This window comes from Triplophysa dalaica, chromosome 7, assembly GCF_015846415.1.
Source record: "Triplophysa dalaica isolate WHDGS20190420 chromosome 7, ASM1584641v1, whole genome shotgun sequence".
Classification (NCBI taxonomy): Eukaryota; Metazoa; Chordata; class Actinopteri; order Cypriniformes; family Nemacheilidae; genus Triplophysa; species Triplophysa dalaica.
Window position 1 is genome coordinate 4,981,576 of NC_079548.1, and position 17,174 is coordinate 4,998,749.

Sequence of the window (17,174 nt, forward strand, 5' to 3'; positions counted from 1 at the left end):
CGCGGTGGAAAATAGCCGTTATAGTATGACGCGGTAGCACAAGGAGTATTTTTTGCAGCATATAACTGATATGAAAAAAAACGATTCTTCTTGGACATTACTCAAAATTGTCCTTTGAGGTCGATTTATTTATTTTGTTTTACTGCAACTGACTGTGTTGTTTATTATTTTGTAAAGCATATCTGTAAATTTTAACTCACAGGTCACGTTCGATGTTAAAAGAAATTTACGATGAACATTTATATCGTGAATGTTATATAATATACTAAAAAAATATTATTTTTTGTACTATGTTATTGTATTTGTACTATGTATTTTGTTTAAAGCAATAAAAAAAAACTCACAGGTCACTTGGCGTGCCTGTGCGGCTGGGTGTGTTCGACTTCATTGCAGGCGGCGCTGCGCAGTACCAAATTGGTACCGCGAGAGCGTTTCAAATACAAACGGTGCAGTCTGCTATCAAATGATTCTCGCGTGACTTTGATGTCATCGTGTCGATCAGTCTTGCGCAACACTTTTTCCGCGGTTCTTCTCCATCTTCCGCTCAAAAAGTATACTCAAGAGGCTAATATCTGCAGCAAAGTGAATATCGAGGTCCATAGTTGGGGACCACCGATCTAAGGTTAATTTAATTACTTTTGACGTTTCATATAAACTACAGATGGTATGGATGTGATATATTTTGCCTTTTATCCAGGAATAAGTTAGTTGGATTCGCTTCCTCTTCTGTCTTTGCGACGTTGGACCCAATACTTCAAGTAGGTTTTACTCTTACTTTTCAGGGTAACGTTAGTTAATTAAGCAAAAGTTTGTATATTATCAAGTGCTATATCTGTGCAAATATACACTTCACTGTACCTGTCAAAAAATATATAGGGTCACTGTTGTAATACGTGTGCACAGGTATGCGGAAATGATGTATGTAATGTATGCTGTTTGTGAACTGATGCTGAGTAAACGTGTTCATAACTAAACTGCATGACGTCTGGTAATACTTCAGTCATCAAACTGGATAAAAAGGAATGAAGACGGTGGCCATTTTCCAGTATTTAAGTTTGCGCAGTGTTGAGATTTAGATCTCATTCATTGTAAAGCAGTAGCCTAGTTTCAGCCAATCAGATTCGACCACCATTCGACCGTATAATAACAATTTGTTTCACATAATGCCAAGTACTTAAGGGCTTCTAAACTTATAAACCAAAACCAAGATTTTATCTCTGTACAAAAACAATAAGAAAAACAAATTAGAAGTAAACTAGTAAGGAAATAAGTTAAAATAACAAGTTTAGTTTGAGTTAATGTTTCATGTTCATTGATTTGACCACAAATTTAGTTATAATACATCTATGCCCTATACCATGTAAATTTGCAGTTTTACATACAGACAGACAGAAACATACACATTGTAACACAAACAGTAGCATGCTCCGAGCTAGCTTTCCTGTAGCTCAGTGGTAAGAGCATTGCGTCAGTAACGCAAGGTTGTTGGTTCAATCCAAGGGATTGCAAATACCTATGTAAAATGTATAGGATAAAGCAATGTAAGTCGAAAGCGTCTGTCAAATGCCTAAATGTAAATGTGGAAATACAAGTATTTACATTGCATTTAGCCTGGTTATTTTTGGTACAATCACAACGCCTTTTGAACGTCTTATTGCAACGTGGAGATTACATTATTTTAACACCTAAATAAAACGTGTCACAAAAGTTACCGTTTGTTCTGGTTTTGTCTTCGCTGTAAACACACGATATTTAATTATGTTTCAAACTTTTTTTAAAAACATATAGCTTTTAGGTATTTTTTTAAGTTTTAAAAACATTTTTAGTTGCATATTTTATTAAATATAGGGTGTGGTTTTTAAAACGTTGTACTGCAACATTACCTAATTGTTACCAAAATGCAACATTGTTAAAAGTTGCAAAAATGTTTTGTGTTTGCTGGGTAGTTCATTGAACACAATTTAAGTTGAAACAATGGAAGCATGTCGTTAAACAGCCTTTCCTGATAAATGTATATTAAAGAAATGTGATAATAATTTGTCATACTTGCCCAAGCTCTTGTACTACGGACTATTGAAATCCCTTAATCTTTTCTGTGGTTTAATTTATGCTGATGATATGTTAGTGCTTTAGTTGGCGATGAAGCTGTTTGTTGTTATTTTTGATCGAGTAAATGCAAGTAGATCATCTTGAGATTTTGTTTTACAGAACTGAACAGCAATGGCTCATCACAGTGAGTTTTATATTTCCCAATAACCACAACATGTTATTTATTGACTCATGTTGTTACACATGTTCTGTATAGAACGTTTTTAAAGCTAACTGTGAAAAAAAGGTTTAGAAAGATTTCTTAAGTAGTTTTTATCTCTTTCAGATTTTGTAGACGTCCACTTTGCAGCTCTGGTCGATCGAGTTAAAGCTGTGATGCCCATTGCTGATAAGCTGTTAGAGAAACAAATGCTTCCCCGGCAGAAGTATTCGAAAATCAAAGCCAAAGATACTAGTGAAGAGAAAATGAGAGAGCTTTTAGAGGTTGTACAATCTCTTGGACCTGAAGAAAATTTTTACTTTTATGAAGTACTAAAATTAAATGAACATTACCTCGTTCTAGACCTTGAAAGTAAGAGTGGAAAATAGTAAAATATGAATTGATATACTTTTGAACACAATTTCTGAAATCCTTTCTGTTGGTGTGGTATTTTAGATCCTCCTCGCAGACCTCTTCTGGAGTTCTACAATCTCAAGAAGGAACACAAGATAACACAGGCAAACCTGAGGGTGTTCTCATCAGGTGGAACCCGTCCTCTATAAAGCACAGAAGTACAATTGAAGAGTTACGTAATGACAACTCAAAACAAAAAGTCCGCACTATCTACTTTTCTAGAAAAAGAAATACTATATTTCCACAGGAAGCAGTGGAACACATGTCTATCTTGGCCTGAAAGAAGATGGTACTGAGGTTGCTATTAAACAAATAATAAAAAATCCACTGAACAACAAGGACTTTGAAAATGAACTGAAGCATTTACAAGATTTAAATCTTGAGAGCAAGAACATAGTCAGATATGTGGATTTTGCAGAAGATGATAATTTTTATTACCTTGCGCTACAGCTTTGTGAATGTAATTTAGAGAGCCACATGAAAGACCTCAATAATCAAGAACATGAAAACAAAGACACTGCTATGAAGAAAATGGTAAAGGACGTGCTTCTTGGCCTTGGATATCTTCATCGTTATGAAGTGATACATCGGGATATAAAACCTAAAAATGTTTTGATAGGTATGAAAAGTAGTTTGTATGGTCCTTTAGTATTTAATATTTTTACCTTTTTTGATATTATAAAGTAATATCAAAACTGTTCTCGACAGATTCAGGAAATAATGCAAGGCTAGCTGATTTTGGTTTAAGTCGCAAACTGGAGGAGGGCAGTGATGTGTATACCGCGAGGGCTGGTACCAGAGGCTGGGAGGCCGTGGAGACGCTGGTTCCTTCTGGAAAAAGTAGATACAAAATGAGCTCAGACGTTCAGGTTTGTAAATAAATTGAATCAATTGCTGTCATATAAACACTCAAGGGTTCAATCTGAAGTCCAAGAAGTGCTTCTGGATCTGTGGATCGTTTCAAAAATGAAAATGTTTATCTTTAGAATAACACATCTAAAAGTACTAAAATAATGAGAAAACAAGAATGTCAACTTATAGTAATAGAAGGTGTTTGTCCTTGGTCTATAAATTAAAGTACAACTACCATCAATGTTCACGAGGGGATCATCTTATTTGAATATCTCAGGACTCATTTAACTCTTTTCCGTACTATTCTCACTGTCACATCATTTGTGCTTCACGGGTTGTCATTTATTCTAGGTTGCTGGCATGTTGGTGTACTACATCCTTTCTGGTGGGAATCATCCTTTTGATGTAAATAACTCTAAGGATCGAGAGACGAACATTAGAGAAGGGAATTACTCTCTTGATGATGTCTCTGATATAGTAGCACAAGATCTCATAAAGGGAATGATCAACATAGACCCGGCACAGAGACCCACCATTGAAGAGGCCCTACAGCATCCTTACTTCTGGGATGACAACAGGTAAATGATATTTCATGTCTTCAATCGATTAGAATCTTCGAGAAAATATATCCTGAGGAATAAATTGTTATCCTGTTCATGAAGTGGTGATGTTTGCCACCTTGATAATTTTGTGATGCATCTTCTGCTCGATCTTCAGTTGCAAACTGTGCATTTCTTAACGTTTTCTTGCTCACATTCTTGTTTCCTCTGTTTCTACCTGTTCTGTTCTTCATGCTTTCTTACTCGAAAAGCTTTTCATTTCCTAGTGCTTGGATCTTGACTTCTGTGTATCATCTTAGCATCTGTATCCAGCTGTAAGTCTAAGAACTTAAAGGAACGTTTCTTTCATCATTTGCTTGAATTCATACAATAACTTATCCAAGCAGACTGAAATTGATCTCAATTTACATATGTCATTAGAAGACTTGCAATAATATTGCCACAAACTCAAAATATTGTTCACTTACATATACTCTTCTCTGCAAATTTTTATTTTCTTCAGGAAAGATGGCGTTCTTAGGAAACTTGGAGACAGAGAGGAAGTACAACACTATGTGGCTATAGAACAAATATACAACTTCTACAAGCAGATGGAGAACGGTGAACGAGGAAACCCAACAGCACCATTGACCCTCGAAGAGCAAATTAAGCATTTAGAAATTCCGAAAAATAAAAGGTAACTTAAAAACAGTGAATTGAATCCTGAGTTATCAAAGTATATCTAATATCAAAGAAAAATGGTGATTATAAGTGCATTACATGTACCATGTACACTCTTAAAAATAAAGGTGCTTAAAAGGTTCTTCACAGTAATGCCATAGAATAACAATTTTTGGTTCCACAAAGAACCGTTCAGTCAAATGTTCTTTAAGAACCATCTCTTTCTTACATTTTCATAATGTAAAGAACTTTTTTTCGCCACAAAGAACCTTGTGTAAAACAGAAAGGTTCTTTAAATGTTGAAGGCTCTTAATGGAACCATTTAGACAAAACGGTTCTTCTATGGCATCCTGAAGCACCTTTCTTTTTTAGAGTGTATGTCTTTGGTTTTATTAATGTAGATTGAGAGTTAGATTAACATTTATTTTCACAACCTTTATTTATTTTAGCAGATCCTTAAAGGAACAATATTGGGTTTTAAGGAGAATCTATTGACAGAAATGCAATATAATATACAAAGCTATTTCTTCAGAGGTGTATAAGACCTAACGTAATGAACCGTTATGTTTCTCATACCTTGGAATAAGATGTTTATATCTACACACAGAGCGGCCCTACATAAATTGAATTCGCCGCCATGTTTTGTACTGCAGCCCTAAACGGACAAAAAAACTCTAAAACGCGCGTTTCGATCTCTTATTATCCGCGATCCATACGGATCGTACTCTACGATTTAGAACGCATGTGACCCGCGGATTTAATGTAAGTTTTATTCATCATTGAGTAAGAGAGTTAAACGGGCTCTCTCTACAGTTTTAGTTCCAATGCGCTCTCGCTCTCTCTGTATCTGGATGAGTAGAATATTAAAGTGTTGCCAGATAAACAATGACGCTCAAAACTGCTCCGTCAAACAGCTAATATTACAACAAAAACAACAACTTATCTTGGTTCTAACAAACAGAAAAACCAATGTTACTCACATACTTATCCGAATCAAAGCAACCTCCTCGGGGGTGATTTTAAGATGAGTTTCTCTCCAACGACTCTCTGCTGGAAATAATCTTCATAGATATCTACACGGGTCCTAACGTGTCTCTAATGGAAAGTATTAATATTAGCGCAGCTCCTAGCTGCTGCCTGACTTTTATCCTTCTTTTTATACTTAAAATCCACAGACCTTTTATTTTATGTAATAAATAAGACATTGCTCTTTCTATAGTCTTTCAAATACCAGCATGATATCTTCCCTGCGTCAACATTAGAACGACATCTTTTTGTACTATGGTGGCCACCGTCGTGTTTTCGTTGCAAATGTATAATGCAACACTAGTGGCCGCTGTAAATCAAAAACTGCACCCTTAACCAAAGCGACTTGCACTTTTTTCAGCCAGGATATTCGTAAAGCAGTGGGTGACGATGTAGCAAAACTTAGGACCTTGTGTGACACAGCAAAGAAATACAGTGTGGAGAAAACCTTTTCTGCTTGGAAAACTGACGTAAGTAAAAGCATCAAACAGCAATAGAAAAACTTGGCAAAACACAAGAGATTAGTTTTCCTCTCCCTGTTCAAATCATTGTATGTAAAAGGTATATTGTTATTAAATAAAATGTAAGATAACATTTGCCATCATCAATGATAAAGTTTGTAAATACCTCTTGTTTTTTAACACTGAACGTGAACATCTGGAGTTACTGAAAAATGCATGTATTTGCAGCTTTCGCAGATATGGACAGTACACAGAGACATCGACCCAAAGGCACCAGAGGACATACTTGGCCTGTTTCGTTTTATGCGTAACAAACTGGTGCATGAGTAAGTGATGTGAAGTTGGTCTCTGAATTTAGATCCTAGAAGTTATTTGAAGCTCATCCTAAGAAATGGCGTTTGTCTTATACAAAACCTCACATAATTACAACATACAGATTTGGAGGAATTAATCTCTGCTTGATCTATACTTCTTTATTGTTGCAGTTAAATTAAATCTCACACTTTTGTTTGTTATTCCAACAGCAAAGCTCGATTTGAAGAGAATAAATTGCTCAATCACTACCCAGATTTCTTTATAAGTTTACACGGGCTGGCTAGAGACCTGAAATGGGATTACTGAAGCTGCATAGTCTTCATTTCTTTTTTGAAAGCACAACATTTTTGGATCTGAGACATTTAAGTCACCGGGCGAGTTCATTCTTCCGAGGCTGCCTCACAAGACCGGTCTCCACGAGAGCACAAACCTGTTCTTTGCATTTTAGCATTAACGGAAATATCCGTACAATAAAGGAAAATGTAGCCTACTGGTAATTTCTGCCAGTACTTTATCCTCTTTTTACAGGATTTTTTTACAATGTAGGTTAGTCACTCAATTAATTCTCTCGTGCTTCTTTCCCACCTTTCCACATTTTGTTGCATTAATAAGGAGTTATCACAAACTAAGACTGTTTAGTCGTGCTATCTTGCAATCAGTACTTACTTAATGCAAGGTAAAATGTCGCCAATGTAACCAATTAAAACAAAAAAGTGGCCAGGAGGTCTTAAAATGTATGGAAAGAGTCTTAAAAAATGTCTTAAAAAGTAACAAATTTACCTCCATGATTCCTGCATATACCCTGCATTAATTCTAAACTATTGTTTACCATCGTTGCTGGTCAATAAACATCTGAACTGTTTGACTTATTTTCCTGAGTCTTTATATACTTGTATACATTTGATTTTTAATAGTTTTATTTATTATATATTCAAGATTATTATTATTTATATAACTGTTGTTTAATGTTATATTGAGTTTTTATTATGCTTACCTGTGCTCTCCAGGTTATACATAAATACGTTACGGGGAATGACAATGAAAGATCAAAACACCTAATGAAGTGCACTAGAAAATAAAGAGCATATAGAGCTCTGCAGTCCAGTTTCAAGTCATTTGTCATTTTAGAGGAACCAAAGTAAAATTACAATAACAGTTATTACAATATGAGTAAAAACGGTTGGCAAAATGTATATGACTTGTCATTGTATACTTTTCAAAAAAGGATCACTTTTTAAGATAAAATGGGCAATGATGCCATCAAATACACCATAATTCTGGTCATAAGGGGAGTTGATCTACTGCAGAGGCCAAAAGTAGGCCTTATGACTATTTAAGAGAGGATACAGTAGAGCTTAAAGCTTTTGTTGACCAGCAGTGTGTATAGGCAGTTACCATGTTATCAACAACAGCGACGAAAGCCATCACCAAGTGTAAACATTCTTTCAGAATTATTCAACATTTGATGATTCAGGAGAAACAAGGCTGCTGAAAGGGAGAAGCAAGCCAAAGAAGCAGCTTACAAAAAAGTTGGAGGAGGAGCAGGACCAACAGAAATAGATTGATTCTGATTTACAGAAACTGAAACAATTTACAGTCCCTTTTTTGTGCTGATGTCGATCGAAAAAAGCATAAACTTGGCATTATGTCCAAAAATGTTGAAGTACTTAATGAAATGCCCTGTTACATTGTTTCTGCTTGCTGCAGGATTAAAACATTTTAAAGGGAAAATAATGTTCATCTACAGAATTGTGTAATTCCATTATGCCAAATGTAACATCATTTGTTGCTAGATATCAGCCTACATTCCATATACCGTTTAATACAATTATAATAAATATATTTAAAATATATATGTATAATTATTTGTGTGCGATTCCATTAAAGGCTAAATGTACACAATGTAAACAATCATAATGGAACAACTTATCACTTCAGGTCAAGCGGAAATCTTTATGGAAATCTCATTTCAATAGATGATCACGTAGTATAGTATTTGCCTGCAAAAGTCGTGCTTTTGGAATCGAAATTAGTTAAGAAAACCACAGTTACACTATTCACTTGTCTGTGTTCATAATGGGCTTATGCCAGGACTGTAATGGCCCAGCGGCCAAAGTGGGTCTCGTGACAGTCCTGTTTATCTGCGCAGTGCATCATGAAGTCGAACACATCTTTTTGTTAATCTTAATAAAGCTTATCTCACACTTTTTTAAAGTTATTAGTAAAGCTTAATAAAGCTCGAAATAAATTTGCAATTAATTGAGAGGCATTTGTACATAAATATAGTGCTTTGTATAAAACTGATAAAGTATAAAGTCTACACTGTCATTTACAATCTATGCCCACATGGTGGTGCTGTTGCCCTGAATTCATTCAAACAGACACAAGATAAGTTGTGATTTTGTTCATACATTGGTAAAACTGGTTTAAAATGTTTAAAAATCTAAACAAGCTATGATATCATACTATAATAGATGACACAGGTTCACACTTGCCCTGATCTACCTGATCTAGGATTGCAATCTCACCTGTGTCTGAAAGTGTATGTTTGTTGTGTGCCAGATATGATGACGGGGGAATACGTTGCTTAATTCGAACATGGCTTAAAGAGTCTGACCACCCCAAGACGGAGGCCTAGATTTGCCCACGACCATCAAAGAGCTTGTAACCATGAAGTAAACAGTTTTGCTTCAGTTGGTTTTAAATGTAGGTTTTGTGAAGTTATGTGCAGGATTACCGAGATCTAATTCTATTTGTGAGAGCGTGTGTTTTTTACATTTTTGGATTGCTTTGAATAGAAAAAAATCATCTAAACTATATTCAGTGGTAGGCTGTTTTAAAAAAAAATTACAATGTTGTAAGATCCATAAAGAGAATTGGCAAAACCAAATAAATGAGATGAGTTCCTGTTGTAACCCAAGCCAACTAAAAAAATGTAATGCAACAAAATTGGAAACAAATATATTTTATACATACAAACATTAATGTAAATTACGCTAATAAAATTATTTCTGTCTCTAATTCGGAACAATTTTGCAATTCAGTTTTCAACCTGTTAACCTATAAAAGCATGTGAACAAACCTCTCTGTCTCTATGAACTGTATAATAACATATCAATCATATTAGAATAAATGTAAAGAAAACATTTTAACTGTTTACTCATTAAATCATTGCCGTTTAAAGAGCACTGTCGTGTTATGCTGAATATCTACCGCTCTGTGACGTGCTGCAGGTTTTTGTTAATAGCGTTCAGAGTTTGACTGGCTTCCTGTAGCTCCATGCTAAGCTGACTGCTTTTCTCCAGCACCTCAGACAGCTCAGTGATGATGGCCTGTATCCCCTGACTATGCTGCTCATAATAGTCAAACATCTGCTCCCTCACCTGCTGACACATCTCACTCACCTGCATATAAACACGGGAGCCAGAACATCTATGAAATTGAGTATAAAACCTGTTCAGGCAATATTTACCAGGATCATTACAATCCAGATTTAGATTGCATCTGTATCCTATTTCTAAGCCTCCGAGTACCTTTTTCGTGAGTTCCTCCTCAAAGCTGTTCATCACATGTTGGTCCATGGCCCGACGTTCATTGATCCTCTCGATAAGATCCTGTGCTCGCTTTCCAATATCCTCTATTCTTGAATTTGTGGGAGACAGTATGCTGCTACCATCTTCCACAGAGCTGTGGTCCGGTGAGCTTTTAGTTGAGGATTTTGAAACACAGATACCGGAGTCCTCACTGTGTGAAAGATGGATAAGAAGACTACAATCCTTATCAATGAACAAACAACAATACAGTATAAGTTGTGCTTTATTGGCTCACCTCTGTTGTTCGATACTCTCATCCAGGTTTACAAATGATGATGTTTCACCTGTTGAGGTATGCCCCTCATCTGACACCTGTATGGACAAGAAGTTCAACATTAGCAAAACTACATCACTTCAACATTGCTATTAAACATTATTGTTGTTTATATATCTTATATACCTTTGCTGATGCATGGTGTTGATCGGTTTTGGGTGTTGAATGTAATATTATGGACCCCGAACTTCCAAAAAGCTGCTGAGCCATGGCCTAAATAAACATAAAAAATAAATACAAGCAATAACTATACAAACAATAAGTATACACTATACTAACATTTATACTGTGTTTGTCATGTATATATATGAACATTAATTAAGATTAAAAAAAACGAACCAACCTCGGTAACTATGGTCAAATCATGATAAATATTTTTTGTTAATGTCTCTACAGTAACCATAGTTTTACCATAGTATTCATAGTAAAACTATAGGTATGCAAATGGTACTCAATCTGCCAAAAACGTGGTTCACTTTGTTAAGGGATGTCAGTCTTGAAAAATAACATATTACCAAACTAATAATCGTATTAATATATCGTATTTAGGGTAATTCGCAAGTTTACGCTAGACGACACATGTGGAAGAATATGACTTCATTTAGTTTAGTTTGTGGGCCATGTTTTGTAATAAAACCCCCGTAAACTTAAGTGCAATAAACAATGTAATTGTTTAATTTGTCACTTTGTTACACGTTAGCATGTATGTGATGCAAGTTTAGTAATTAGCGTGTTGCTTAGCTTGTCTGACTGACTTTTCTTCAACTTAACATACTCGCTTCAGTAAAGTGTTTCTGTCGAGTAATGTGTGTTTGACTTATTTTTTCATCGACTCAAATTGTTTATACATAAATAACGAGTGTCTGGTGATATTTTCTTACGTTTATTGGAGGTATTTCACATTTGGCTCCTCACACATCTACTAGATCCCTCCCTGATCCCTCGAATGATGCGCGTGACCTGCACCGCGCGTGAGCACGCTTCTCGGTAAACTGCGGTGATTGTCATGTATCCTGGTATTCAAAGCATGTAATTTACGTTACGTTATTTTTTAATGATATAACGTGACGTTTTAAAGCACAAATATTTTATTGCATTTGGGATTTAGAGAGCTTGGTGTTCGTTGCCTGTTGTTTTGAAATATTAATAGCTTGTATGCAGCGCGCGCGCGCGCACATAGAATATACACAAGAAAAATCAAGGATCTTATTCCAATAGGTTTTGATGGTATTTTTTCTGGTTAATATATATCCACTAGAGACCTCATCACACCAACAAGCCAGTAGAGACCATCAGATCATAGTTTCCTTTTAAAAGTAATTTCCATTATAACCATTAAATCCATTAGGATGTCTGTGATGTTTCCTTATGTTCCTCATATTTTTCTTAGGTTTGCAATTCAAAGGTATTAGGAGAGACTGGAGCCGATGATGTGCAGTACAGTTCTGTATCTGAGCAGTAATCCGTGAATGGAAATTCATTGAGGCCTGGAAAAGCTCTGAACAAAATGGACTTCAATAATGAGATGAATGAAAGTCAGAGGTCACAGTTAATCCTCGGTGTTACAGAGGCAGCTGGGATATACAGTACCTGAACATGAGCAAAACAAACACATTTATTTTTTGACAACTGACAACTAGTTATTCATTTAATGATATAGATTGTCATAGAATTACTAAAAAGTCAAAAATCACATTTATGGAGAGCAAAAAATAGGTTAAATGTTCAAAATCAAACCAGGTGCTAGATTTCATTTACAATTTACAATCCAAACATAGCAAACAGTGAGATGGGAGGATGGGACATTGCTAAGCATAATGTAAATTCCACTGATTTTAAGAGAGAAATCCATGCTGATTTATAGCCTAATGTCATTATGATATATGGAGCAAGTTTGATTTCAATCTTTGACATTGACTCTATGTAGGATGATTCAAAGTTGATGATTCAGAAGTCACAAAAACGGACTTCAGCTGGGTTTTCAAATGCAGGGTCACAAATCTGAGATATACAGTGGGTACGGAAAGTATTCAGACCGCCTTAAATTTTTCACTCTTTGTTATATTGCAGCCATTTGCTAAAATCATTTAAGTTCATTTTTTTTCCTCATTAATGTACACACAGCACCCAATATTGACAGAAAAACACAGAATTGTTGACATTTTTGCAGATTTATTAAAAAAGAAAAACTGAAATATCATCATGGTCCTACGTATTCAGACCCTTTGCTGTGACACTCATATATTTAACTCAAGTGCTGTCCATTTCTTCTGATCATCCTTGAGATGGTTCTACACCTTCATTTGAGTCCAGCTGTGTTTGATTATACTGATTGGACTTGATTAGGAAACCCACACACATGTCTATATAAGACCTCACAGTTCACAGTGCATGTCAGAGTAAATGAGAATCATGTGGTATGGTGGTGGCAGCATCATGCTGTGGGGATGTTTTTCAGCTGCAGGGACAGGACGTCTGGTTGCAATCGAGGGATAGATGAATGTGGCCAAGTACAGGGATATCCTGGACGAAAACCTTCTCCAGAGTGCTCACGACCTCAGACTGGGCCGAAGGTTTTCCTTCCAACAAGACAATGACCCTAAGCACACAAATAAAATAACGAAGGAGTGGCTTCACAACAACTCCGTGACTCTTCTTGAATGGCCCAGCCAGAACCCTGAATTAAACCCAATTGAGCATCTCTGGAGAGACCTAAAAGTGGTTGTCCAGCAACGTTTACCATCCAACCTGACATAACTGGAGAGGATCCCCAAATCCAGGTGTGAAAAACTTGTTGCATCTTTCCCAAAAAGATTCATGGCTGTATTAAATCAAAAGGGTGCTTCTACTAAAAACTGAGCAAAGGGTCTGAATACTTAGGACCGTGTGATATTTCAGTTTTCTTTTTTAATAAATCTGCAAAAATGTCAACAATTCTGTGTTTCTGTCAATATGGGGTGCTGTGTGTACATTGAGGAAAAAAAATGAACTTAATGATTTTAGCAAATGCCTGCAATATAACAGTGAAAAATTGAAGGGGGTCTGAATACTTTCCGTACCCACTGTATGAATGCTCAGCATCTTTTTACCTTATTAAAGATGGCCCAACTTTGGGGATTTTTTTTTTTTTTATAGGAGAGGCCGATGGTAAAAAATATACAGGGAGGTGTGACGAGCTCTCATTATTTCCCTTATATAATGGAACAGTATGACCCTACTTTCGGATGTGCTGTCATGAAATCATCTGTTTAATTATATATATTTTTCAGTCAAAATGGCTTTTCATTGTTAACCATGTTTAAAACGCATGTATTCTCATATTCCTTAAAGGGGTTTTGGCAATTCCAGCATTTTGATTTGTCATTTTCAGTCAAAACTTTAAATATAAATTCTCAAAGAATGGATTAATAAGCAATAAATTAAACCAGTCTAAGCACGAGATATTTTATTTAAAAGTGAGAAAAAATAATGCGTTATGCGTGAGACTTTCTTTTAATTAAAATGTGCAGATGATTCGCCAAACAATAATCATACCTAACAAAAGGGAACAATTAGAACATAAAACAGTTATGCCCATTTAAGGAATATGTACCGTTATGGATGTGACAGTTCACTTTGTACCTGACTAAGAAAAACTATGCTTTAAAAACCTACTAGGATAAAATACCTACCTAGGTATTTAAACCACCAAATAATGACATCTGACCAGTATGCCCACCTTTGATAATACCAGGACACACTGTTCATGCTACCCACTGACCCCAGAGCGATTATCTCGGTTTAGTAATGCCCCCACTTTGCCTTGCCTGGAGGGAATCCATCAGGAAAACACAATGAGGAGATAATAGGTCTTTCGTGAAGTGGAACACAACCACTTACATGGGCGGCTCATAGTCTTCTGTTGAGCCATGTTGATTTTAAAGCAGGCCATTAGGAAATCAACAAATCCTACAAAAGCTCACACTGTTATGCAAGAGAACAGTTTGCTTAGCTTCAGGGGAATACTTGATCCTCGTGTTATCCAGAGATAATATATAATATAATATTCTAAATAAAACTAGTGATCTAAAAGCTCACACATATGCATGTCTCAAAAAGTGTGTCAAATTAATACCCGCAGCCTTTCACCTGCCGTATACTTTTTAATAGTAATGCATTCGTACCATGAAGGTTACATTTTATACTAATGTGTCTGCACCAGGGACGCCAAGGGATTTAAATAGAAGTTAAACAGAAAGTTCCATGGGAAATTATTGTAACTTGTAGCCAACAAACAGCCTAAGAGTTTTATGTAATGTCTTGTAATTGTTACAATGTTTTTGTGCATTCGCCAACTGCAACTTTCTTTTGGGTATTTGCCTTAAAGTGTATGTGTGATAAGATACATTTGGATGGAGCCATTTATTATATTACACTAGACTTGAAAATTAAACTTAAAAATGGTATTTTATAAAATATATAATTGCATGCAACAAGTTGACAACTAAACGAACAAGTATGTATTTTGGCTGCTTGTCAATAATAAAAATATCCCTCGGGTTTGGATACTGTGACGTTTGACACAGTTTTGTGTTTCTGCGAATACAAAATCAAGATTAGTCGAGTGACAGGGAGTTACAAATGTCAATAGGAAACCGCGTCTTCTTCAGAGGGATCACCATCTTCGCGGAATCCTCGACTTAGCTGGAATTAAGGGACGTCAGACGTGACAAGCAAGGCTATTATCAACTCATCGGGGGCTGGATCAAGAAGTTTATCAACGTCTATCCAATGATGACCATTGGATTAAATCGAGTGGAAAGTGGGCGGTCTTGGAAATGCAGTTCAGCTGAAAGTAGCCTTCAGCCCGAAGCCCCGTGGACTTCAGCACCGCGGACAGCGCACACTGCATAGACGCGCATGCGCAACACGGACGTTTCATGAACCCTCACACAATACAAAAAAGCTTTAAAACGAAGACAAATATGAGTCTTAGAATAACAAACAGTAAACATCTGTCGCGCATTTAACGAAACTGGAATATACAGACAGATGAGGACAGGTGAGGATATTCAACGACTGAACTACTAACTTAACGATCACAACTGAATAAACATTAAACACCACTCTGTGTTGAAGTCGGATTGAGGATAATTTTTTGCAGTCCTGTGGCATCATTTTTCTGACTTTTCCAGATACTTAACAGGCAGATGATTCACAGAAGAGCTTTCAATGACAAATCAAAGCAACACTCGTCGGATTCTGCAGGTGAATGCAAAGGAAATGCACGTTCAAAACACAACATCTGCTTTCTGATATGATTTGATGATGAGGGAGAGATTGGTGATGAATTCACTCAACGTTACAAGTTTCAATGTTACTGATAAGACTGGACATGCCTTTCAATACTCCTTTCCAAACGAGGAACCGATGTTTAAAGACTACAAGCCGGTGCCCAGGGACCTTATACCCTTACCAAAGGGAGTCTTGTATCTGTTAATGGCCGCACTGGTCATTGTTGCAGTCGCCTATGCAATAGTTGGACATCTAATCAAAGACCTGGCAAGAGATGTAGCCGGTAAGAGATATGACCTCTATAAAATTAAAGTGGTTTAGAAAGGTGTGTGTCTGTAGTGGAATCAGGCTTTATATTTTATATAAATCGCATAATATAAGATTTGAGAATGGTTTAAAATGTAACTCTCATTAAGATTATAATAATTTGAAGTTCATTATAATCAAAAATTACATTACAAGGACATTCAAACCAGCTTTTATCAAAAAAAACTCTATTGATTGGAATTGAAACCGATTGGGGAGACTGCACAAGCTATGACTTATGTTACATAAGTGTTACCCATGACCCCTGTTCTTTTCTCTCCCGGCAGACTGTGTACTCGGCCCTAATGAAGATGATGAAAAAGAGGGTGACATGTCAAGCAACAGATCCAGCCACCTACCCACAGCTCTTTCACTGTCCCGTTCAAACGCTTTCCATGTGTGGGACCAGGATGATGTGGTTATCCCTTTACCATCAGATGACAGCCCCCAGCTGAGCCCTCTCCTGCTGGCCACCATCCCCTACATTCACTCTTTCTTCCCCAACAACTCTGTACCCAACAGTCCTGCTATCCCACGGGATGTCTGATAGGACAAAACATGAAACTAAAGGAATTAGCAAAGAGACAATGTAAAGGAATAAAAGTTTGGGAATTATGTTTATGAAGAGTCGGGGCTGGAAAAAAAGGATTCACAGACGTAAGTTGTATATCAAAAGAGACCTCAGGTCAAATTCAGCTTATGCAGATGTGAAGTTATACATGTTCTTCAATACTGATCAAACTGTGTTTTCTGATATCATAAATGTGTCGTAAATCAACAACATTTACACAACGTTCCAGATATACATTTGATCACTTCAAGCATTTCCTGGAAATCAAACTCTATGACTTTCTTTAGCGGGCTCACTAAGAGGACACAAAAGCATGTTGTTGCAGTTTATTTGGAATCCACAGACCATTTTTGGACCCATAAAGGCCCCTTGGAAACGCATAGCGCGGATTGCTCGAGTCCTATTACTTTTATCCAGTTGTGTAAGACGATTACATTAACTCCATAAGCAGTGCCGCACATCATCAAGTTATCCCAAAAAGAAGGATTAATATGAAAAACATCAGAACTTTAAATGCTTGGCATTATTCTCCTTCGGCATTGATGACGTAACGACACAAGTCTAGGCTTTCCGTGCCGGCACAAATATGCAGAAACATCTTATCAGTTTCAGGTGGTCCC

At 36.4% G+C, this 17,174-nt stretch overlaps 2 protein-coding genes and 1 long non-coding RNA gene across 3 annotated transcripts; 2 read left to right on the forward strand and 1 right to left on the reverse strand.

Moving 5' to 3' along the window:
• The first annotated feature begins 17 nt into the window (after positions 1–17).
• Positions 18–759, forward strand: LOC130426048 (uncharacterized). The gene is made up of 3 exons (XR_008907138.1): positions 18–119; positions 394–622; positions 698–759. It is a non-coding gene; the product is annotated as an uncharacterized LOC130426048 (long non-coding RNA).
• Positions 760–2,945: 2,186 nt separating this feature from the next.
• On the forward strand, positions 2,946–7,398 carry LOC130426046 (probable serine/threonine-protein kinase ireA). The gene is made up of 7 exons (XM_056752562.1): positions 2,946–3,281; positions 3,371–3,531; positions 3,866–4,092; positions 4,577–4,750; positions 6,122–6,230; positions 6,450–6,547; positions 6,746–7,398. Exons 1-7 carry the CDS (start codon positions 3,140–3,142, stop codon positions 6,840–6,842), a joined length of 1,008 nt encoding a protein of 335 aa, XP_056608540.1. The 5' UTR covers positions 2,946–3,139; the 3' UTR covers positions 6,843–7,398.
• A 2,087-nt stretch (positions 7,399–9,485) lies between these two features.
• syce2 (synaptonemal complex central element protein 2) lies at positions 9,486–11,441 on the reverse strand. The gene is made up of 5 exons (XM_056752563.1): positions 11,285–11,441; positions 10,530–10,616; positions 10,365–10,441; positions 10,070–10,280; positions 9,486–9,940 (listed from the first exon to the last, which is right to left on the reverse strand). Exons 2-5 carry the CDS (start codon positions 10,611–10,613, stop codon positions 9,746–9,748), a joined length of 567 nt encoding a protein of 188 aa, XP_056608541.1. The 5' UTR covers positions 10,614–10,616; positions 11,285–11,441; the 3' UTR covers positions 9,486–9,745.
• Between the last annotated feature and the right edge of the window lie 5,733 nt (positions 11,442–17,174).